At 48.6% G+C, this 24,327-nt stretch overlaps 1 protein-coding gene across 10 annotated transcripts in view; it reads left to right on the top strand.

The window, feature by feature from the left end:
- Dnm2 (dynamin 2) overlaps window positions 1-24,327 on the top strand; it is an 85,094-nt gene that overhangs the window by 14,877 nt on the left and 45,890 nt on the right. For all 10 annotated transcript variants that reach the window (XM_055601438.1, XM_055601436.1, XM_055601437.1 and 7 more), the window contains exon 2: window positions 17,390-17,463. In XM_055601438.1, coding sequence (XP_055457413.1) covers window positions 17,390-17,463 — 74 coding nt within the window. The remainder of the gene's footprint in view (window positions 1-17,389; window positions 17,464-24,327) is intronic.

Genomic DNA, 24,327 nt, shown 5'->3' with positions numbered 1-24,327 from the left:
AGCTCAGGATCACAGGGGACAAAGCTTCAGGAGGCAAATGAGAATTAGCTAAAGCAAGCACAGCCAAGGCCTTCCTGGGGATGTTAGTGTTGGCAGCAGTGGGGTTTTCAAAACAGGGTTCCATATTGCTCAGGTAAGACTCAGACCTAGAGGCCGGCCTTAAAGTTCTAATCACTCTGTTTCCACTTCCCCAGTGCTGGGATGACCCAGCAATAGCCACATCTGCTTTATGGGGTGCTGAGGATGGAACCCAGAGCTCCTATATGCTAGGCAAGTGCTCTGCCAGCTGAAGCCCAGTACCAACCATGGTCTTAGAGTTTATACAGAGGCATAAAGTTCGTGTGTGTGTGTGTGTGTGTGTGTGTGTGTGTGTGTGTGTGTATAAAAACAAGCTATAATACAAGTTTAGAGGCATGAAGACTAATTGGAGAGGAGAGGAGGGCAGGGGAATAGTGAGAGGTGTGATCAGTGTCTAATATGCTCATACATTCATATTTCATATGAAAATGTCCTTCCAGAACCCAATATTGTGTACAGTGAGGGCCTTTTTAAAAATTGTAAAAACCACCACCAATAAAAATTTACCAAAAACGTAATAAGAAGAAAGACACGAGAGAAACTGGGCACAAAAGCTGCATGAATCCACTTGGAAGAATAGTCTAGAACAGGCTAGTTCCCAGAAACAGTGGAGTTGTGGTTACAGGGGGTGACAAGGGAGTGAATGCTTAGTGGACATAGAGCCTGGAGAAGATTAAAATGTCCTGAAACCAGTGGGAATAGTTTCACAGTCTGAATCTACAACACCCCTCCTCCCAGCAGCCATTTGAAACCAGTGGGTCACAAGGCCTGTGACACACTTTCCAGAAAGACAGTTAAGCCAGAGGCAGAAACCAGCTTTACCATCCCCCTGCCATATGGCTACAAAAGAATGAATGGTTCTGCATTGAAGATGAAATCTGGTACTTAGGCAGGGCCACTGAGGCAGGAGCGTTGCTAAGAGTTCAGCCTTGGCTGTGGTGTCTCAAAAAAAAAAAAAAAAAAAAAAAAGTAGGAGCCATAGATAAGAGAAACCTAGATAGTTTCTCCTTCTGAGCTGGGCTTACCCACTTCATGGTGAGTTGGAGCCGACCCCAGCCTTGTAAATCCTGTGTGTGCATAGCACATATTGCTTCTTCCCCTGTGCTTGGGCACCCAGGCTCGTCTCGTCACCAAGCTGTGTGGCTGCAGCGGTAAGCAAAGGTGCACAGCGTCTCTGCTGTGTTGGCCTGGACTCCAGGGAGTGGATAGCTGGGCTATCCACCTCTCTTAATGCTTCCGAGGCTCCACCATTCCTCCATGCTGCACCGAGTTCCAGGGCTTCTGTTTACTTTTTATTTATTTACTTATTTCTTTTTTGGAATTGGAGAATGACTCTTGTGCATGTTAGGCAAGCACTCTGGCAGCGAGCTCTATTCTCAGCCCTCCTTTTTGGTTGTAAGTAAGGATCTCATTATATAGTCCATCCTGGCCTTATACTCTCCAGTGCTGGGGTTGTGTGTGACAAATATTGCCACTGCACCCTGCTTATCTGGTGCAAGGAATAGAACCCAAGGCTTGTATTCCAGGCACACATTCTATAAACTGAGCCACAGTGCTAGCTAGCCCTTAAATCTTTTATTTATTTTGAGACAGAGTCTTCTTATTGTTTAGCCCTGTTGGCCTGAAACTCTGTATTTAGAGCAGGCTGGCATCAAACTCACAGAGATCCCCTTGCCTTTGCCCTAGCCTCAGTGCTGAAATTAAAGGTGTGCAATGCTATGCCGGGTCATATAACATCTTTTGATCACAGTCACACACACTTCCTCAAATTTCCCCAGGACTCTGTAGCACATTCCCCTCCAAACTTCATATCTTTTTCTTTTTAAATGACTTACTGAGTAGAGTTAGTACTGCCCACATGTCCATGGGTATGAAGGGCTATTCAGTGGAGCGTGGGCAATCTAACAGTGTCCATACCGCTAAAGAAAAATGATCCTTTCCCCTTAGCAGCCTTAATAGCCAGTAGCTCCTTAGGCTGTGAGCAGGGCCCTCCTCACAAGTCTTTCCCATGTTTTGTCTTTGAGGTAAGGTCTGGCTGTGTTGCCCAGGTTAGCCACAAACTTGTGAATGTCCTGGCTCAACCTCCTAAGTACTGGTATTACAGGGGAGCATTTCTGTGCCCAGCTTAGTCTTAGTCTTTCTTTAAAAAAAATTCTCCAGAGCCAGGCACAGTAGTGCACACCTTTAATCCCAGTACTAAGGGAGTCAGAGGCAGGTGGATCTCTCTGAGTTTGAGGCCAGCCTCATCTACAAATTGAGTCCAGGCAGGACAGCCAAGGCTACACAGGGAAACCCTGTCTTGAAAAAAAAACAAAACAAAACAAAATTAAAAAAAAAAAAAAAACACTTCAGCAATCTCATTCACATAATACTTACGGCTCCTATTCTTAAATACTTGGTTCCTAGTTGGTAGAACTGTTTGGGAAGGATTAGGAGGAGTGGCCTTGTTAGAAGAGGTGGGTCACTGGGTATAATGAACATAGTAAAATATGCCTTTTAGACATGTAAAAACAGATGAGTCAGGAACCCCACCGCACTCAAGACGGTACCTGATAACCAGGACCCAGTGACATCACTCCCTCAAGATAACCAGACAGTCTTAGAACCCCATGAGGACCACTGCACAGTGTATAGCACAGAGACTAAGAGCAATGCTCTGCTCACACATCTGGAGAGGCACCGCCATGATCTGTCCTGTGGGTTAGAGAGTCTCCTCCAGGAGCCTGACCCTCCAATCAGAGACTTCTGGTAGAGACCAGACCTGACCCGAAGGTTTAAGATATGTCTTACCAGTCTTACGTAACATTGCACAGCTGAGCAGCCTCGGGGAGAAAGGCTTAGGACGCAGTTAGGGGTTTAGGGGGAGGCACTGAGGTTTCAAAGCCCACACCATTCTCAGTGAGTTCTCATTCTGCCTCTTTGCTTGTAGATCAGATGTAAGCTCTGAGCCTACAGATACTATTCCAGTGCTCTGGCTGTCTGCCTGCTGCCATGTTCCCTACCATGATGGTCGTGGACTAACCCTCTGGTACTGTGAGCCCCAGATTAAATGCATTTTTTTAATAAGTTGCCTTTCTTATGGTGTTTTATCATAGAAAAGTAGGGAAGAGCTGGATATAGTGGTACATGCCTTTAATTCCAGCACTCCAGAGGCAGAGGCAGGCGCAGGCAGATCTTTGGGAGTTCAAGGCCAGCCTGTTCTACAAAATGAGTACAAGATCACCAGAGGTATGTAGTGATACCCCATTTCTGGGGGTAGGGGGGAAAGTAGCTGAGGCAGTCCTTTTCCGCCTCTTCATTCCCCCCCAACTCTTCCCCGCCCACTGATTAAGCTATGGTTGCTTGCAAAGGCATGAGTGTGTGTTTGTGGGGGGTTATTTACTGCACATGACACTGCTTCCAGGAACTCTTCACTGCCTGTAGTCCCTCAGTGAGGGGTGGAGCCTCAAGAGCCCCCTTCTCCATGTATGATATGACCAAATGCTGGCAGGTGAATCCTGCACAGGAGCTGAGTAGATAGCTGCAGTTATCTCCTCTTCTGAAAACACTTCTCAGCACCCCTTGTCCTCTGGCTCTTAAAAATCTTAATTTTATTTGCTCTTTATTTAGGGTTTGTTTGGTTGGTTTTGGTTTTTCAATGCAGGGTTTCTCTGTGTAGTCCTGCCTGTTCTGGAACTAGTTCTGTAGATGAGCTAGATTAAAAGCATGCACTACTACACCCAGCTTGTTTCTTTTGTTGTTGTTGTTGTTTTGAGGCAGAGTCTCCCTATGTAGATTTGGCTGTTCTGGAGTTCCCTACATAGGCCCCAAACTCACAAAGATCTTCCTGCCTCCGCCTCCTGAGTACTAGCTGGGATTAGAGACATTTGCCTGGCTTCTTAACATTTTTCTGTTCTCAAATCCAAAGGTTTCTTGAGATTTGGAGGTATTGATACAGCTTATCCTATTTAGGTCTCGTCTGAGCACCCTACAGTCATTCTCAATTTTGACCAGCTGTGTATTTCCACACGTGTGCTGCCCACTGCAGAGGGAAGCTTTTCTGATAGAAGCTGAGAGCATTTAACTTAAGTTAAACTTAAGCATTTGAAATCCAGTTTGACAGTTAAACAGCAGTAGTAGGTTCAGCTGGGCATGGTGGCACACACTTTTAATTCCAGCACTCAGGAGACAGCGGCATGAGATCTCTGAGTTCATGGCCAGCCTAGTCTACAGTTCAAGTTTCAAGACAACCAGGACTATATATAAAGACCCTATTTCAAAACTAAACAAAACAACAACAAAAACCCTGTAATAAGTTCTCCCCTGAATCCTCGAGCCTGCTAGCCACCAGATTTTGTCTAGCCTTTCAGAGGCAGGCATGAGTTTCTTCCTGTAGAGTGGGCTCCTCTAGAGTGGTTACCATTGCTGCACCAATGGAAATATCTTTCCAGACAGGTTGTTATTGTAGCTTGTTGGCCACAGCTGGGTAGGACCATTGATGACTTTCTCAGCTTCCTTCCTCCTTCCTTCCTTCCTTCCTTCCTTCCTTCCTTCCTTCCTTCCTTCTTTCTTTCTTTCTTTCTTTCTTTCTTTCTTTCTTTCTTTCTTTCTTTCTTGTCTCTCTCCTCTCTCTTTCTTTCTCTCTTCTCTCCCCTCTCTCTCCCTCTCTTGGTTTCTCTTTCTTGGTTTCTCTGTGTATCTGTGGCTGAACTCTCTTTGTAGACCAGGCTGGTGTTGAACTCATGTAGATCCCCCTGCCTCTGCCTCCACAAGTGCTGGGACTACAGGCCCGTGCCACTGTGCCCAGTTCTCAGCACCTTCTAAAACTTGTGGATAGTCAGCAGGGAACAGCTGCTGTTCCTTAGTCTTAAGGGTGTGGGTGTCTTCAGCAGTGGGTCTAACCATCTAGCTCTGCTGTGCAACAAAGGGCCGCAGCAGTAGCCTCTAATGTGAAGGGGCCTCCCTGCCGAGCATCTGGCACTGAACTTTGATTTATGCTCACAGCTCCTAGGAGGGGAACTTTCTGATGCTTCCGTCTGACTTCCTGAGTAACAGGCAGAATGCTGGCCTTGCAGAGTGAGCTCAGATGTGTTCCCTCCAGTCCATTCTTTGGAAGAATCTCAGAAGAATTGGTGTTCGTTCCCTTTTCAGTGTTTCTTAGAATTCACCATGAAGTTGTTGGCCCCGGGCTTTTTGGGGGGAAAGTTTTTTATTTTTTTTTTGGTTTTTTTTTTTTTTTTGTAATTTTTTTCTACCATTTCCTCCAAGGTTTTCAATTTCTTCCATAGTGTTCTATTAGCCTTTTTGAATAAATATTTCATGGGACTGGAGAGATGGTTAACGGCATTTGTTCTTGCAGAGAACCTGGATTCACTTCTCAGCACCCCCATGGCAGCTAGCTTAAGTCAGCCCTCTGTAACTCCAGTTCCAGGGGATCTGACACCTTCATCCGGCCTCTGAGGGCACTGCGTACATATGGACACATACATAGATGCAGGCAAACACTCACACAATAAAAATAAACAAATCTTAGATGGCTGTGATGGTGCACATCTTTCTCTCTCTCTCTCTCTCTCTGAGGCAGGGTTTCTCTGTGTAGCCCTGACTCTGTAGACCAGGCTGGCCTTGAACTCAGATCTGCCTGCCTCTGCGTCTTTAGTGCTGGTATTAAAGTCATGTTCCATCAGAGGGCATCATTGGAGGGAGCTCTCTCCATCTTTCCTCGGTTCTGGGGCTCAAGCTGAAGTCTTCTGGCATATATACCTTTACCTGCTGAGCCATCTCTACAGCTCCTCTTCCCTTTTTGTTCCTTTTGGTAAGTCATGCTGTCCCTACACATTTATTCCAAATTTAGTAATTTGAGTCTTTTTTTTTCCTTGGGAAGTCTTGATTATTTTCTGCCCCCCCCCCATCTTTTTTAAACAAGTAGGCCTGAAATTCACAGTATATCCAGAGATAGCCTTGAACTCCTGCTTCTCTTGCCTGTACTCCCTAGTGCTGGGATTATAGCTGTGCACCCCCATGCCTGGCTTATGTGGCGCTGGGGATGATGGGACCTGAGGCTTTTTGTATTCCAGGAAGCATTCTACCCTGGGAACCATAGTTCTTGAGGTTTGAACTACTGGGCCTCCATCTGTAGATCGAGGCCCACAGTGGCCGACAGCCGTGTACATTGGTATTTCCCCAATCCCCTCTGCTCAAGTTCTGACTTCGCTTTCTGCTGAAGTCAGGGAACGTTCTTCCCTTGAGTCTGTGCTGTGCTCTGCCATGGCTGAACATGCAGTCTCTTTGGAGGATTTATGTGTGCAACTTGAGGGTTGGGAAGATGGCCGAGTGGGCAAGCACTTGACATGTAAGAAGCCCTGAGTTCTGGTCCATCATGAAGGGAAAGAAGAAGGAGTAGACTAACCCCCAGAGAGTGAGGCTGCTGCTGGGTGGATGGGCACAAGCCTTTCCCACTTTGGGAGTGTTCACTCTAAATATTTTATCTCCTTACTCATTTTCCATTGAGTTTTCTTCCTTTTTGGTGGTGGTATAGGGTCTCACTACATCAATCTGGCTGGCCTGGAACCTTACCATGTTGACCACTGGCCTTGAACTCACAGAGCTCCACCTGTCTATGCTTCCTGAGGATAAAAGGTGTGTGCCAACCTGCACAGCCTCAATTGTTTTGTTAAAAAAAAAATTTATTAAACTGTGTAATGGTGGCAAAGTGCCTTTAATCCCAGCACTTGGGAAGCAGAGGCAGGTGGATCTGTGAGTTCGAGTGCAGCCTGGTCTACAGAGAGACTTCCAGGACAGCCAGGACTATAAAAAGAAACCCTGTCCCAAGCTGCCTCCCTCCCATAAAAAGATTTGTTTATTTTAATTTTATGCATGTATGTCTGTGTATCATGTGCATGTCTGTGAGGAGACTGATAGGAGTGTGCTGGTTTCCCTTGGAACTAGACTTGCTTCTGGGTGTGTGCTAGGAATCAAACCTGGGTCCTCTTAACTGCTGAACCATCTCTTCAACTTATCCCCCCACCCCCTTTTGTTGTTGTTGTTGTTGTTTTTGGTTTTGGTTTTTCAAAGCAGGGTTTCTCTGTTTTAGTCCTGACTGTCCTGGAATCCACTCTGTAGACCAGGCTGGCCTCAAACTCACAGAGATCCACCTGCCTCTGCCTCCGGAGTGCTGGAATCTCATGTGTGTGTACCCCTCCAACTCTCCCCCACCCTTTGTTGTTGTTTTGTTTTTGTTTTGAGACAGTGTTTCTCTTGTAGCTTTGGCTATCCTGGACTTGCTTTGTTAGACCAGGCTGGCCTTGAACTCGAGTCTGTCTGCCTGCCTTTGCCTCCCCAAGTGTTGGGATTAAAGGCGTGCACTACCCCGTCCAGCTCACCCTCCTTTTTCTGAAAGGCTATCTCTGCATATAACCTAGGCTGGTCTGGAGCTTCCAGTATTTTTGCTGTAATCTTCTGGAGTACAGGAATCCTAAGTGTATGTTGCCCTTCCTAGCCATTTGTGCAATTACTGAAAGGGTTATTGTCCATGGAAGCCCGAGGACTCAATTTTGGATCTCCAGAACTCAGGTAAAAGCTGGGTAGGTGTACTTACCTGCTTCCATCAGGAGAGACAGGAAGTCCCTGGAGGAAGCTGACCAGCTAGACCAGCTGAACTACAGGCTCTGCATTTATTCCGAGACACCACCTTAGTAAATAAGGTGAAGGGCAATGGAGGAAGACATTGACATCAGCCTTGAGACCGTATGCTCATGTACACATGTGCACCCATAAAATGCACATACATGCACCTTTACACACACACACACACAGGCCAAAAAAAAAAAAAATAGTGGAGTATTGACATCTATTGAAGTACTGAATTCCTTTGCCCTGCTTTTTTACATATCACCCTGTATTCCTTGACTCTGCCCCACCCACTCTCTCCAGTCACTATCTTGATGGGCTTCTAGTTGTTTCTAGTTGTCATTCTCCAAGCAGAGCCTGAGGGTCACCCAGTGTGAGTGCTGTACCCAGGGATCAGTCCCTGAAGGAAGCAGGTAATCCTTGAGAAGGAAATGGATTCAGGATGGTGTTGCCTCACCTGACAGGACCAGCTATGTTGATGTCCTCACAGGGCTGCCAAGGAGAGGAATCCGTGTTCCTTGTGCTGGTTCTTGGGGTTGACATCCCCACACATCATTGCCTTTGTGGCCGCACCCTATATTTGTCAGACACCTAGCCTCTGCCTGCTTCTGCTGGTGGCCTCAGGGCGTAGCCAAGTGTTGGGATCTCATTTGCAGATGGAGAGAGCTGGACAGTGATGTCCTTGTGCTGGTCACACATGGTGAGGCTGTGGCTGAATTGTCAGGCTGCGGACTATGCCTGGGGCAGCCCACATTCTTAATTGGTGCCAGGAGGAAGCTGCAGTGGCCTCCCGGTGTTCAGAGCTCACTGGCTTGTTTTCACCATGCTTCGCAGATGTGTGGGACAAGCAGATGGTGCTTGGAAGCTGAGGGCTGGATTGTAGCAGCTTAGGTGGTTCCTCAGTGGTCGGGGTAGCTTTTGCTTGTGACTTTGGTCGGAGTTACTTTACCCCTGGAGCTTCAGTTCCCTTATTTACTGAATGTGAGTAGAGAGAGCTTACTGTTCTAGCACCAGGGTAGGGTGGGGGGACTAAGAGTTCAAGTCAGCTAGAGCTACATTTTGAGGCTGTAAACAACCATAAGACCAGATGGGGACAGGAAAAGTCCCATGGGAGCACAGCAAGATTCCCTTGTCTATCACAGGAGTCCAGCTCCTGTGGGGGTCAGCGTGTGCCCTGCACTGGTCATTTATTAGCAGGTGGTTTTGTTGTTGTTGTTCTTTGGGGGGGAATGGCTTCATATAGCTCAGGCTGGCCTCAAATTCAGTAGTAGCCAAGGATGATCACACTTCTGTCTCCTATGTGTTGCCATATCTATTTTATGTAGTTCTGGTGATAGAACTCAAAAACATTGCCCACTGTGTGGCAGCCACTACTGGGACATGGTGCTAGACACAGCAGCCAATGTTCCCTGTCCTTGTGGAGCTGACAGGTTGCTTCAAAACTGGGAGGCAAGAAGGCTTTGTGACTGCTGCTGAAGGAAAAAGACCCAGAGATACTGTGGGTCACGGGCAGCTGAGCTGTGAGAGGAGGAGGGGTCTACAAAAGGGATCAGCCTGTGAGGCGGATGGTTGTGGAATGTTCTTGTAGCCCAGAGGCTCTGTCTTTTCCTTCATTCCTGGGGAACAGCTGGGCCCGCAGAGCTGGGAATCCACATGTAGCCAGCTATCTAATACACAGAGGCTGCTGGAGGGCTGGCAGTGCAGTCTCAGCCCTACCTCACCCTGTTTACCCAGCAGGGCACCGGCCCAGGGTAAGAAAGAGTCTTTTGTCAAGGTCACTAACTTACATAGGGCAGGGCGGACATGGACACAAGTCTTCCGCCCGCAGTTTTTAGACATCAAAGGGCCTTGGATGGGTGGAGTTGGGATTCATGGTTCCACAGTCCAACCTGCTTCCCATCATTCTTGAAAATATGTGTCTAGTCCGTACAGCTGGATAGTGATGGGTTAAATATTCGCCCATTACAAAGTTACAAATGAACTGCAAAATCCTGGAATTCACATCACCTTGGAGATTGAAACACACTTGTTTTGTTTTGAGACAGAGTCTCATAGAGCGCAGGTTGGTCTTTAACAGTAATCCTGACTCCTGGGTGCAAGAAAATTCGTATCTCCACAACCACTCTCAGTTTTGTCTTTTTTTTTTTTTTTAATTTTAATGTTTTAAGGTAGGGTCTCATGGAGCCTAAGCTGACCCCCAGCCTACTATATAGCTGAGGATGACCTTGAGCTCCAGATCCACCTGCCTCCAGTGAGGGCTGGGATCACATGAGGGCCACCATCCCCAGGGAAGCAGATACTGTGCTATTCCTGGGAGCCCTGCATCAAGCCAGATGTCTCTGCAAAAAGATGGAAGCAGATGAAACCCCCTGAGTCGGGCTGGGTTAGTGGTTAGAGTACTTTGCTGGCACGCTCAAATCGCTGGGAATCCATCTGCACGCCAGACACAACGATGCACACCTGGGACCCCAGCACCTGGAGAGGCAGGAGGATCAGGAGTTCAGGGTCATACTCAGCTGAATAGAGGCTTCAGAGCCAGCTACCTGAGATTCTGCCTTGAGATAAAGAAAACAGACCATCAAACAAAAAACTTCCTAAATATGGAGTGGGCTTCCTCCACATGGATCCACCACGAAGCCCGCTCTGTGCGCCACACTCTGGAGGGGCAGGTGTTGCTATCTGTCCTGGCTAACACAAGTGGGTGGTGACTGATTTTTAACTGTGAGGTTTCTGCCCTGTATCAGGGTGGTGATGGGTGCAGGGCCCCAAGGAGAGTGACACCCATCTCCTGCCTACCCTGGAGGTGCTCCAGGTGGAGCTGATCATTTGATAACTAGATGAGCCAGAAATGCAGACTGATAAGGACACCTCTGAGAGGGGAAAAAACGGGCAGTGCAGGGTGGGTGTTGGTTTACCAGGAAGCAGCTAGACCTCTCTTGAGGAGAGGACATCTCGGCTGAGCCCTCAGTGTACAGAGAAAGCCAGAGTTGGCGGAAGAAAGGCCCTGAGGCTTTTCTGAGGGTCTTTCACTATCAGTCCAGCTGGAGGGAATAAATGAAGGAGGAGGGGTGATTGTTGAGTGGTGACAGGCCTCTGAAAGTTAGGAGCATGTGGGAGCCCCTGCAAGTTAGGAGCAGAAGAGTGATTACAGGTTATGCCAGATTCACTTGGTTGTATAGGATGGATGCCGTCACCTGTGTGGATGTGGGTGTGCATGCCAGAAATTGATATTGGGTATCTCTTGCTGTATTGTTTTCCACCATATTTTTTAAGACTAGGGTCTTTTACTGAGCTTGGAGTTTATCAATTCAGGCTGGGCTGTTTGGCCAGTGAACCCTGTGAGCCCAGGGATGTTTCTCTCCCAGCCTCTCAAGTGTTGGGATTGCAGATGGCTTTGTGTGGGTGCTGGGATCCACACTTGCGTCCTTAAGGTTGTGTGATGGACACTTTAATGACCAAGCCCTCTCCCTAGCCCCAAGAATGCTGAATTTTGGGGTATTGTCGTAAGCTCTCTGTAACCCACACTCCCTTCTGGGGCAGGTGTCATTGTCATTGTGCCCACTTAACCAAAGAGGAAGTGGAGGCAGCAAGAGATGGCCCAACTCATCAGATTGTCCAGGAGGGTTCTAGAAGTAATCCGAGGTCTGGATTACCTCTGGGCTCAGAGCAACAGCCAAGTCACCGAGGCTATTTCCTGCTCTTGCTCCCTACCCAAGTTGCTCCTCAGATGTGACCATGAGCAGGTGACACTAGTCCTGAGTGCCAAGGGCGGGACAGAACTGGGTCCTGTTGGATTCCTGGCTAGGGAGGGACTGCTGGGCGGAAACTGGGAGGTAAGCACCAGACCTGAGCTCACAAGGCCAAGCAGGTGCCTGATTGCCTCCGCCTCTACCTCCACCTGAGCTCCAGTCTTCTCTCTTTGAAATGGCCAAGTCTGTCCTTCATTCCACCCCGATGTAGTACCTGTTGAGTACCCAGTTCTGGGTTGGTAGTCTGGGTTGGGGAGATTGGGGAGAGAGCTATGTCCTGGTCCAGCATAGAACCCTGCCTTGGTGTAGCTGCTGCTGTTGTGGAAGCGTAGTGGGGACAGATAGGTAGGAAGGAAGCAGCTTAGGTGGGAATCATCAGTCAGATCTGGGGGTGCTGCAGGCCAGTGGAGTGTGGAGAAGTGGGCCTGGCCTGTGATGGAACATGGAGGTCTGTGTGGCCAGGGAGGGATGGGGGTTGACAGGAGCAGATTGTGCAGAGCTTTAGTGGGCCATAGGAAGGCTTCAGCCTTCTGCTTGAGGAAGGCAGTAGCCTTGAGAGACACCCCCTACCACCTTCAGAGGCCCTAATCAGCTTGCTGAGGGATAGAAGGTGGAGCTGATCTGGTATGACCTCTAATCTAGCAGCTTTAGGCTCTGAGGTCTTGGGAATGATGTGGAGGGTTCTCCACCCAGGACCTTTACCTACATCCTGCCAGAACACAGGTTACTTAAGTGATGGTAATTGTCTGACTCATCCTTCCATCTTGTGTTTGGTTTCCAGCCCCTAGAAGGCCTGGAGACCCAGTCTCTAGTTGTTGCTCACATAGCTGTCCCCACCTTCTTCACTCTCATGGTGAAGCTCTACAGAGAAAAGTAAACAAACCTGGCTTTTGGATCAGCCACTGTGCTACATCTTCCCTGTCCCCTCCCAGGAGCCTTTTCCTCTTCCAGGGAGCCTGAAGGTTCCAAGAAGGAGAAGCTGTTCACAGGGTCCCTGTCACTAGTCCTGTGGACAGGGAATGTCCTGTGCCATAAGGAACCGAGCCACTGTCCAGAGAGACATTTGTCCCAAGGGCCCAGGTGCCTCTGTCTCCTCAACACACATTGACTTATGGCTGCTGTTTGTAAGGCTCCTGTTGAAGCTGCTGACCTGACCAAGTGCAGAAGCTCTGGTCTGTGAGAGGAACAACTTTCGTCTTTCCATCTGGTTTGAGCTGGCAAAAGTGGGGAAGGGGTTGTGCAGTCAGGAAGGGAGGAGAGGTTCAAGATAAAAGCCTCTGACCATTGCTAGGTGAGCACTTCCTTAAGGAAGGGTTTCCTGGCAGAAGGAACAACCCCTGGGAAGTTCAAGTGTTCAGAGGGCCACTGGGCACCTAGATAGTGTGGAGAGCTGGACTGGATTGGTCCAGCTGTACAAGACTTTTAGAGGGGGCTTTCTGGAGGTCTGTGTTTAGAAGTGTGTGTGTCCAGAAAGTGCTGGCCCAGCAACCATAAGGCCTTGGGGTCCATCAGCACCACATAAACCAGGCGTGGTGGTGCACACCTGTAATCCTCGGGAGATGGAAACAGGAAGGAAGACCAGGAGGAGTTCAAGATCATTCTCTGCTACATAGTTTGAGGTCAGCCTTGGCTACATGAGCCCCTGTGCCAAAAGAGAAAACAAGAAAGGAAGGAAACAAGGAGGGCAGCTCTGTCTGGGAGTGAAAAATGATGTAGCACTTTACAATTGAGCATCTACCATGTGTTATCCTTTTCCCAGGCCTGGAGACACAGAAGAGTGGACCCTGGCCTGGCTGACTGATCCTGTACTTATGTATGGAGGTGTGGGTGTCTTTGAGCCAGAGTCCTCCCCATCCCCCACAGATTTGTTGGCATCCCCCACAGTTGGCAGAGTTTTACTAACCAGGAAACCCAGACCTGAGGGTGAGAGAAGCAGACCAAGTCACACAGCACAGAACTGTCTAAGTTAGGGTGTCATAGTAACAGTAGAGAAAGGTCCTCATGCCTGTGGGAGGCAGGTGGCCAGGAAGGAAGAACTAGATGTCACTGGAGGCCATCTCCATTGCCAGCTAAGGACAGTTGGCATTTGTAGGAGAGCTGCTGAGGAGGCCAGAGTGTTTGCTCTGCTGCTCTGCCCAGGAAGCACTCTTAAAATACAGTATTTTTATGTGTATGAGTGTTTTGCCTGCATGCCTGTCTGTGTACAAACTACCAATGTGCCTGCTTGAGATCAGAACAGGGTAGTGGAGCCACTGAGTTAGAGATGGCTGTGAGCCACCATAGAGAGGCTAGGAATTGAACCTGCGTCTTCTGAAAGAGCAGCCAGTGCTCCTAACCATTGAGCCTCCAACTCCAGACACTTTTTCTCCCCCTTGGTTTTCGAGACAGGGTCCCTCTGTAGCCCTGGCTGTCCTGGAACTCACTTCATTGACTAGGCTGGCCTCAAACTCAAAGATTTGCCTGTCTCTGCCTCCCCTCCCAACTGCTGGGATTAAAGGCATGCTCTATTCTCAGCTTCAGACTCACTCATTCACTCTCTCACTTTCTTAAAAAAGGGGGGGACCTAAAGCACATTTGTTTATTTGTTTACTTATTTACTTATAATTTATTTAGTGTGGAGGCCGTGTACTAGGCATGGCATGAAAATGGGGCAAGAGGACAGCTGCTTTCTAGAGTAGTTTTGTCCTTCCACCGGGTGAAACTCAGAAGTAGAACTCAGGTCTTCAGGTTAGGCAGCAAATGCCTTTACTTCCTTATCCATTTCATTGGCCCATGGAAATTCTCTTGGCCAGATCTTTCTACACCAAAAACCCCTAAGAGATTTACGTGGAGCACCATAGGGGCTGAGCGCTCAGTTCCAGAGCTGGAGGAAGCAGCCCTGCATCATTTCTGGGCTGCTGGCTCCCAGTCTGCCTGTGATGTGACCGGTGGTCTCCTGTGCAGCCTTTTCCTCCTTGTATCTGCCTTCTTTGTTGCCCTCCCTGTTGGGCATCATGGCCATCACCATTTGAAACTCTCTGTGTCCCTTGTCTGGGACAGAGGCTGGTGATGTCTGAGGCATCACCATTGTCCTCTGGTATGTGTCACCTCAGATGCACTCACAGTAAAGTCACTGCAACACATACTACTGGTTGCTGGTCCTAGAGGTGGGGGTAGTGGTTCAGTGACAGAGTCCCCCACTGAGAGGCTGCATTGTAGAGTAGGAGCTGAGATTCTGGGACCTGGTGGTCACAGTCTGCAGTTTCAGCCTAAGTTGCTGCTTTTGCTGGTACATTGCAGCCTTGGGCAGGGCTCAGTCTCTGCAGCTCAGTTCTGTGAGATGAAGGCAACTGAGCCTTCTGGCAGGATCTCATTGCTGTTAGATTGGTGAATCCATGCAAAGTGCTCTGCTTCTCACTTGTCACACATAGTGACTGCTCCACAATGTCTGTGGATGAAGTTGACTAGATTAATGAATTGATTTCGTTCAGGACTTTTGAGACAGGGTCTTAGATAGCTCAGGCTTGTCCATAACTCACTAGGCTAGGTATGGCCGTGAACACACTGACCATAACTATTTTTACAAAGACCCTTTGGAATAGGCACCCTGTGACATAGTCAGCAATGTTTGAGGACAGGCAGTGACCCCTCCCAATGGTACTTGGCTCCACGGGCTCTATTGTAGTTCATTTGTGTTTTCTTTAACATCAAAACAAACCCTTCTTACTTGGCCCGCCCAGGAGGAAGTTCCTTGAGAAGAAAAAAAGGCTCTTTTTCTTTTATGTGTCTGGCTGTCCGAGCCTCTCTATGGCTGTCAGCCTTGACTACTACCTCTTGCTGAGTGTGAAGCTTTTGTTTAACTTCCTCTGTGAAACACTTAACAGGTTACATTTTGTTTATTGTGTGTGTGCACTTGTGCATCTGTGTGCTCCTGTGCGTGTCGTGGTGCCTGTGTGGAGGTCAGAGAACCATGTGTAGGTTGGCTCTCCCTTTCCACCATGTCGGTCCTGGTGTTAAGCTCAGTCATGAGCCCTGCTGGCAATCGCCTTCACCCCCTCTCCTGTCTTTAAATCCCTCTGTTGCTGTGCTGGGGATGGGGCCATTAGCTGCCCATGCTAGGCCTGTGCTGTGCTGTGCTGTAGCCCTAATTGACTCGTTGCATCCCCCCACCCCGAGTTCTCAGCTAGAAGGCACTCAGCTCGAGGTCTCCCTGTGTTGTGTAAAGGCTTGAACCTGGGGCTTTCCACACTTTATGCAAGTGCGCTGTCATCCAGAATCAGCTGCCTGTTCTTTAGATCCGAGTTTTTTCTTTTTCCAGAGGGGCTCATGTACCCCAGGCTAGCCTTGAGCTCTCCATATAGCTGAGGCTGGTCATGAACTTACGATCCTCATGCCTCTAGTGCCCTGCTGGTGACCTTTCCCCAGAGATATAGTTAAGCATACATCTTAAATACACATCCTGATTGTTCTGATAACTTAAAAAAAAATAAAACAAAACACTGCTAATCACTGGACAGATCAGCACTGAGCTGATTTTTGCCTCCCTAGAAAGTTTCGTGTGTCATGTGTCTTCCTGCCTGCTCCAAGAAAAAGCTTCTCTCTGCCCTGATCCCTATCACAAAAGACCAGCTTTGCCTGTTGAGATTGAAGTCCATTTATGTGCCAGCCTGTAGCTTGAGCCATATGTCTGAAAAGATGTGCATGGGGTCTCCAGAACAGCTGTGTTTCCTTCCTTCCTTCCCTCCCTCCCTCCCTTCTTCTTTTTTTTTTTTTTTTTTTTTTTTTGAGACCGTGTTTCTCTGTATAGCCCTACTCTGTAGACCTGACTGACCTCAAACTCACATATATCCACCTGCCTATGCCTCCAAGTGCTGGGATTAAAGGTGTGTGCTGCCACCACCCAGCAACTGTACTCATTTCTACACCAAGGTAGGCAGACCACACAGAAATAACTATGGGCCAGCCATGTAACAATGCTGCTGCTGACCTAACTCAGGATTCTTCAGCCTCCCTGTATGCTGGTACGGGCATTAGTCACTATGCCCATTTTCTTCAGTGCTGGGAGGCCAGCCCAGTGCCTTGGCATACTAGGTAAGCACTCTATCAGCTGAGCCACACCCTCAGCCCTTGTTTTATTTTGAGACAGTATCTTGTTATGTAGTCCTATCTGTCCTGCCTCAGCTTTTAGGGTACTGGGGTGACTGTTGTTTTTCTTTTTAGCTCAGTCTGGCCTTGAACTTTGTATTAGTTAGGGCTTGCATTGCTGTGAAGAGACACTAGACCAAGGCAACTCTTACAAAGGGAAACATTTAATTGGGGCTGGCTTACAGTTTCAGAGATTTAGTCCATTGTTAGCATGGTGGGAAGCATGCAGCACGCCAGCAGACATGGTGCCGGAGGAGTTCTACGTCTTGATCAGAAGACAGCAGAAGGGGACTGTCTTGCAGGTTGCCAGGAGGAGGCTCTTCCACACTGGACAGAGCTTGAGCCCTACTAGGAGACCTCAAAGCCCACCTGTACAGTGGCACCACACTTCTCCAGCAAGCCCACACCTACTCCAGCTAGGCCACACCCACTCCAACTAGGCCACACCTCCAGATAGTGCCACTCCATTTAAACGCTTGAGTCTGTAGGAGTCTGTACGGGTTAAACCTATTCAAACCACCACAAACCTGATCCTTCCCAGTCTTGCCTGTGCCTCTCACCATGGATGAGATTGTCTGACTGTAATACAGGGCCCAGTGGAAGTGCTAGAGCTGCAGAACAATATGCACACAGCTCTGTGTCCTCCGCTCTAGTTAGGTCTCCTCAGACCTAGGACCTGCAGACCCTCCGTAGCTTGAGGGTTCCCCAGGGACCCAGCTGGGGTTGGGTTTGCTGAAGCTTGCCAGAAACAGTTGCTCATTGCCTGGGGTCACACTTCCTGCCTCACGAGCAGGACTGTGAGTCACCTCTGCTGCTTTCTCTTCTCCCAGGGACTTCCTTCCGCGTGGATCAGGAATTGTCACCCGGAGGCCTCTCATTCTGCAGCTCATCTTTTCCAAAACAGGTATGAGAAATAGAGATTTCAAAAACAAAAGACAAGAGAAAGTAAAAATAAACTTTAAATGAATCGATAGCTAGATAAAGGGGTGCAAAGGCAAGATAGTTTGCAGTTTGCCTACCATGTGGGAAGCCCTGGTTCCACCGTATCCCCCACCCCCATAGTCTGAACCTAGAATGGTGATACACACTTGTAATCCCAGCACCAGGGAGGTAGAGGTAGAAGGATCAGAAGCTCCAGGATATCCTGTGCTACATAGAGTTCAGGACTATCCTGGGATACCCATGACCCCGTTTCTAAACAAGAGCAACAAACATGTACTATGTGGATGCCACATTGGGGTGCAGACATGGACTTGGTACGATGAGGATGTAGGAATCAGAGCTTTAATTGATTGGGTTTCAGTCTTAGGTCCCATATGTACAGGGAAGCTAAGAAATAGCCCAGTGAACACCTTCTGCAGCTCTGAGTGCCCAAGCAGGACTAGGCTTCCAGGTGCCCATAGTTACTTTCTGAATCCTTTTTTTTTTTTTTTTTAAGAGGTCTTTTGTGTCAACCAAAATTACTTCTTTGTGCTTTCTGTACAGTTACAGACCAGAACCGCTGTGCCTGGTATTTGAGGCCCAGGCCATATTCTTGTGCTGCCAGTTAGCTCCCAGTGTGTCCTATAACTGAATTTACAGATGGGAAAACTGGAGTGTAGCCAGATTACCTACATTTCTAGTGGGCCACTGACTTAGGATCCTCAACCAGTGCAACATGACTTGACACCCTGCCTTCCAAGGCCCTGCAATTTTTCCATCAGTCTAGCTCAGAGGAGAGGCTATTTTTCCATCAGTGAGACCTGGTGGTTGGTACACCATGTCCTGTGGGGTTTCCCTCATGATAGACCATAGGATGGGCTGCTGCCTTTTGGGACCAGACTTCCAATCAGCTGCACTGGGAAAGGCCTCTGGCACCCATTCCTGTGTTTGCTCTCATTGTTTTAAAGGGCCTCCACATCACCTTAGGAATCCCTATTTTTGCAACTTTTTTTTTCCCCCCTTTTTGGTTTTTAGAGATAGGGTTTCTCTGTGTAGCTCTGGTTGTTCTGGAACTTGCTCTGTAGACCAGGCTGGCCTCAAACTCATAGATCCACCTGCCTCTACCTCTTGAGTGTTAGGATTAAAGGTGTGAGCTGCCACCACTACCACTGCCGCCTGGCTTATTTTGCACTATTTCATGAGATAGCACCCAGCAGTGTTGCTGCTGCTGGTCCTCGGCTACCCTGGGAAAGCCTGCCCGGGTGAGCAGGGAAGGGAGGAAAGCCTGCCCGGGTTCTCTTCATGGACACCCTGCCTGCAAAGTGAAGAGAATGGGACACTAGTTAGTCGTGTACCAGCCGTTAATGAGCAGCACTAGCTGTACACCTGCAGGGTTGGTAGCCTGTGTGGGCAGCTGGTACCCAGGCTGGCCTCCAGCTCCCTTGGACCTGAGTGCTGGGATGACAGTGCTAAGTGAGCCACCATTCTTGACTTTACTGTAGTTTTGTTTTTTAAAAAGTATGTTTTTGTTTTTAATTGTATAATGTTTTGCTCACCATGTGTGTGCCTGGTCCCTGTGGAAGTCAGAAGAGGGCACCAGATCCCTGGAACAGGAGATACATGCTCTGTGAGCTACTCTATGGATGCTGGGAACCGAACCCAGTGTTCTTAACCTGTGAGCCATCTCCCCAGCCTCTTATTTTATTTGTTAAATTATGTGTATGCATGTGCCTGTGTGTGGGTGTGTATATTTGCCTGAAGGTGCAAACAGAGATCTGAAGCTACCAGAACTCCTGGAGCTCAGGTGCTCCTGAGCCACCCTACCTGGGTCCTAGGAACCAAGCTAGGGTCCTGTAAGAGCAGTGTATGTTCTTAGCTGTTGATTCATCTCTCTAGCTCTCTCTCTCTCTCTATATATATATATATTTGTGTGTGTGTGTGGAGGTCAGAAAACAACTTTGCATGAGTCAGTCCTCTCCTACCATTTGGGTCCCTGGCACCTAGCTAAGGTCGTCAAGATTAGTGGCAAGTGTCTTTACCTGCTCAGTTAGCTCTCTGGCCCATTTACTGTGGTTTTATGCTTGCTGTTGCCAGATTGTCTGGGGACAGTTTGTTAGGACAGCAGATCAACTGACCCCTACTTCGGAAGGCCACTGCTTTTGTCATGGAGATTGCCACAAGCAGTGGTTCACCAAGTACTTAAATTTTATCAAAAGCTGGTCCAGAGGCTGAATTCTACCCTGTGCTCCCAGTGAAAAGATGCTGGGGGAAGAGGGGAAAGTTCAGGTAGGGCCTCTCTCAGAAACTGACCTTGGAAACTGCTACTTTACATTTTCCAAGTTCCATGCTCCTCAGGCTTTGCATGTGCTTGGCAAGTGCTATGAGCTGCATCTTTAACCGGCTAAGTTGTCTGTCTGTCTGTCTAAAATTGTTAGCTCAGGCAGGTCTCCTTGAATCTGGTAAATTTTGAGCTCCTGGCTTCCTGCCTGCTTAGTGGTGGGATTATAAGTATGCACCATCCTGCCTGGGTTTTGGAGTATTGGGGATGGAACCCAGGACCTTATGCAAACTAGGTGAGCACTCTATTGAGCTATAACCCCAATTCCTCCAACTGCATTTTTTTTTACTTCTTCTTTTGAAACAAGAGTCTCACTTTGTAGGATGGACAGGTTTTGAACTCATTGTATTTCAGGTAGGCCTTGAACTTTTTTTTGTTGTTTTGTTTTCTGTTTTGTTTGTTTTGTGACAGGGTTTCTCTGTGTAGTCTTGGCTGTCCTGGACTAACTTTGTTCGAGGCTGGCCTTGAACTCAGAGAGATCTTCTTGCTTCTGCCTCCCAGAGCGCTGGGACTGCAGTTTTGTGCACCACCTCACTTGCCTGACTTTGAACTTTTTATCCTCCATTTGCAGCCTCCCAATACCTGGAACAGCACAGCCCAAGGCCTGGCTGGCATGTGCAGGGAATAGGGGGTGCTGTTAACCTAGCAAACTTGGTATTTGTGGAGATTTCTGGGCTGCCAAAGTCTACTGGAAGCCTGAGATTTTCTGGGTAGAGTTGGGGAGAAGTCCATGAGAGGAACCATTGAGTTGGGGACGCCTGCCCAGAACTGACCTACATAAAAGTTCAAATCAGTTCCAGACCTTTCTCCCTTTTGGAGGGAGCCCAAACTTCCCCATTTCTTGCCTAAGGCTGCAAAGGAGGCCTACTCCTTAGATCTTTATTGGAGCTAATCTCAGGGATATGATGAGACCTGTGTAGTTGTGGTAAGAAGGGACCTTAGACTAGTGTTGAAGTGAGTCACATGACATGGGAGGAGGCATGGATGCTTGGGGCAGAGAGACAGTTGTGGAGATAGGAACTTAACTGGATCTTTTTGGGCTGAGTGGGCAGGTGTGTCTGTCAGGAATGTTCTGTTCTGTGTCCCCTAAGTTTGAATGCCCCTGACCCTTGGCCTAATGGTGCATTGCCAGTCTCTTTTCTTTTAGGCAAATGCCCATACTATGCAAGACCTCGCTGGGACATTGTCCTTTGTGTTTTCATAAGGTGCATTTGCTGTGCTGTCACCAGGCTGCCACATTTCCCCACTCCTGGTCTGATAGATGCTACAGACATGCATTCACCACATTCACCTGATGTAGAGAATTACATGGACTGTTTGAGATGGAATCAGGCTTCTAATCTACCCTGGAGCCAGGACCTTGGGAGCATGTTCTAGGTCATAACAGTAGTGTATGCAGAGCTGTGAGTGGAGGTGGCGAGGCTGAGCCCTTGAGATTACAGGTTCCTTATACTGAAGGTTGGGACCCAAGGTGCAGAGCCAGGACTTGGGCAGACAGCTGTCTTTCCATACTTCTGTACTGTCTGTTCCTCCCAGCTTCAGGAGTGTAAAGATGTTGCTTTTGAGTCCGGCCAGGTCCTCCCCTTTAGTACCTCAGACACCCAAGGGCCTTGTGGCTTCTTGTTCAGGCTGGTCTGCTGAGCATAAATAGTGCTGGTGTTGTTAAAAATTACCCAAGACCGCAGGCACCAGGAAGCCTAGTGGCCCATGGATGAACCCTGCCCTCACTGAGAATCACCCTGCTAAACTTTGGGCGTGGGGTTTTCCCTCCCATCTCCATTCTTCACCTTGACCTTGATTGGTCTGTGATTACTGGGCCAAAGAGAGATGACAGGACATGGCCAGTCCCTACCAGAGCCCAGCCCCTCCTGTTCCCCAGAGACAACCACGGCTCCTCGATGCCCCTCAGGCTCCTGTGTCTTCACCTCTGGCCCTCACCATGTTCACTTGATAGATAAAACTGTGCTTTCTTGAGTTTTATTTGAGAAAACAAAAATCTCATGTAGTTCAGGCTGGCCTTGAATTTGCTTTTATCTGAAGCTAGCCTCGAACTCCTGATCCTTTTGGCTCTACCTCCTATGTGCTGGAATAACTGACGTGCCTCACCATGTTTGGCTGTGTTGCTGTGTTCTCACTGTCTCTCTTTCCCACTGGAACAGCAAATACACTGAGGCAAGGTGATGCAGAAATACTTTGCTCTCTGTTCTTGCCTGACACCCCTCTTGGGGTCTTGTGTCCCTCATCAGTGCTCTGTTTGCATGGACTAAGGACTAGAAAGTGGATGGAGCTCTCCACCATTTCTTACCTAGTACCTCCTCCCCTAGGCTGTTTGGACATGGCAGGCGCTTTTCTAAACCTTTGTCTTCCATCTGAACAGGGTCTGGAAGACCAAGGCCTGGGGAGCCATCAGTAGCAGAAAAAAACACACTTTGGTGTGCTTCTGGGTCTAAGAAAAAAGTGAGCCTGAAGCAGGTGTGGCTCAAGTTGTAGGCTAGTTGGAGCCACTGCCTTGTAACCATCTTAGTCCCAGTGTGTCTTAGATAAGACAGTCCCTACTTGTCTCAATCTAAACAGGAATAATAAGTAAATGTTGTGGAGCACCTATCTATCTATCTTTGGTTTTTCAAGACAGTTTCACTCTGTGCCCCGGCTGACCTAGAACTCACATTGCAGACCAGGCTGGCCATGAGTTCACAGAGATCCATATGCCTCTGCATCCCTAGTGCTGGGGTTAAAGGTGTGGCCTATGATTTAGGATTGTTTGTTTCATTTTTGAGACAGAGTATGAGGTAGCCTGGCCTCAAACTCCCTGAGTAGCTGAAGGTGACCTTGAACTCCTGATCTGTTCCTATTTCCCTAGTGCTGGGTTTATGTGGTTCTCTACCAAATTGAGTTTGATCCCCATTCCTACTGTTTTTGATCTGTTATTTGTGTGTGTGAGAGAGAAGGGAGAACAGTACTCAATCTTGACTACTGAGCCAACAAACCCTGTTGGTTTGTGTGAGACTAACTGCCTAACCTGTGCTGCTGGCCTTCCTTCTGTGCTAATCCTTCAGGTTAACAGATCCTGTTTGGTTGTTGGGTGTGTCCAGGGGTCTCCAATGTGTTTCTGAGCCCCCAGGCATTCGTGTTTAGGCATGCATGCCAATGCTAAAAGATCTGAGGAAGGCAAACCTCTTGGCACTTTGCTAGGCTGTGGATAAGTCTTGATCCTCCTGCCTCTATCTTCTAACACCTAGGTACAAGCTTAAGAGGCAGAAGCAGGTGCTAGAAAAGTATAGACTCAGGCTCGCTTATAGTCACACCTATGCAGGCTGGTGTGACTAAATAGAAGCTATTTAGAGACCCCTTCGCACACAATGATGTTGCCATTGGGAAACCGCTGGCAAAAAGGCTGGCTGGCCCACCAGGGTTAGCAGAATGACTGCTGACCTAGGCCCACCTTTGGTTTCTTCCCTTATCCCTGCTGTGCACCAGGCCTGGACTGGGGCCTGTGTAGCACTAAGAAGCCCTCTGGAGAGCCTATCTGGTTCACTGTGCAGGGCAGGCCCAGGGGGAATCCACTCTGCTGCCAGTGGATGTGTGGCTGTCAGAATGCTGCAGTGTTGGCCCAGGGACCAGAGGAGCTGGATTTGTCACCAGGGAAAATGGGGACCCAGATGGGCAGGGCTGGCAGTAAGTTAGAGGCGTGGCCTGGGCTACTGATGACCAGCTGGCAAGCAGCTCCGCCTTAAGGCATCCAGCACACTCTTTGATTTAGCATTTGAGCATGTGCATTAATAGAATCTTTTGAGGCAATGTTTCTCTCTGCCTAGGTCCAGCTGATTAAGGTGACCTGCTGGCCGGTGAGCCCTAGTTACAAGCATGCACTAGCACACCTGTCTTCTTTTGTGAGTTCTGTGAACCAAAGGCAGGTTCTCACACTTGCATGGCAAGCACTTCACTGACTGAGTCTTCAGCCTTAAGAGGTTCTTTTTAAGGCAAGGCTTTGCTGTGTAGCCCGTGCTGGCCCCTAACTCATGATTCTGCCTTTAGCTACTGACTGCTTCTGAAGGTGTGGGCTGCCCCAATGGAACGTAAACCAGGCATTTGTGTTAGGGCCTGTCAAAGGTGTTGTGTGGCTTATACGAATGCCCTCCCTGGATTCTCTGGTGTTGAGACAGGATGATGACAGAGCCCCTTACCCCAGCGCTTTTCCACACTGCACCTTAGGGCTCTCTGTTCCCCAAATGGCAATGGTGCTGGCTGCCACTCCCCCTGCCCTCGCAGATTTGTCGGGATGTCTGTTCTGCAGCTGAGGCCCTGCGTCCTCCAGGGCTGTAGCAAACTGTAGCAAACACTGGTACTGCTGCTTGTGCAGACAGGTTCCAGCCCCATGAACATAATGCAGATGGTAAAGGAGGCCAAGCTGGATAGGGTGGCAGGCAGGCAGAGGGAGAAGGGGAAGAACCAGGCTGGCTCTGGCCCTGGCTCTGCTGCCTTACCCTGCACCATGTCTTGCTTGCTGAC

This window comes from Psammomys obesus, unplaced genomic scaffold (assembly GCF_907164565.1).
Source record: "Psammomys obesus unplaced genomic scaffold, mPsaObe1.curated_primary_1811, whole genome shotgun sequence".
In the NCBI taxonomy this organism is placed as follows: Eukaryota; Metazoa; Chordata; class Mammalia; order Rodentia; family Muridae; genus Psammomys; species Psammomys obesus.
The sequence above is the reverse complement of the archived record's forward strand: the minus strand, read 5'-3'. Positions and strand labels throughout refer to the sequence as shown.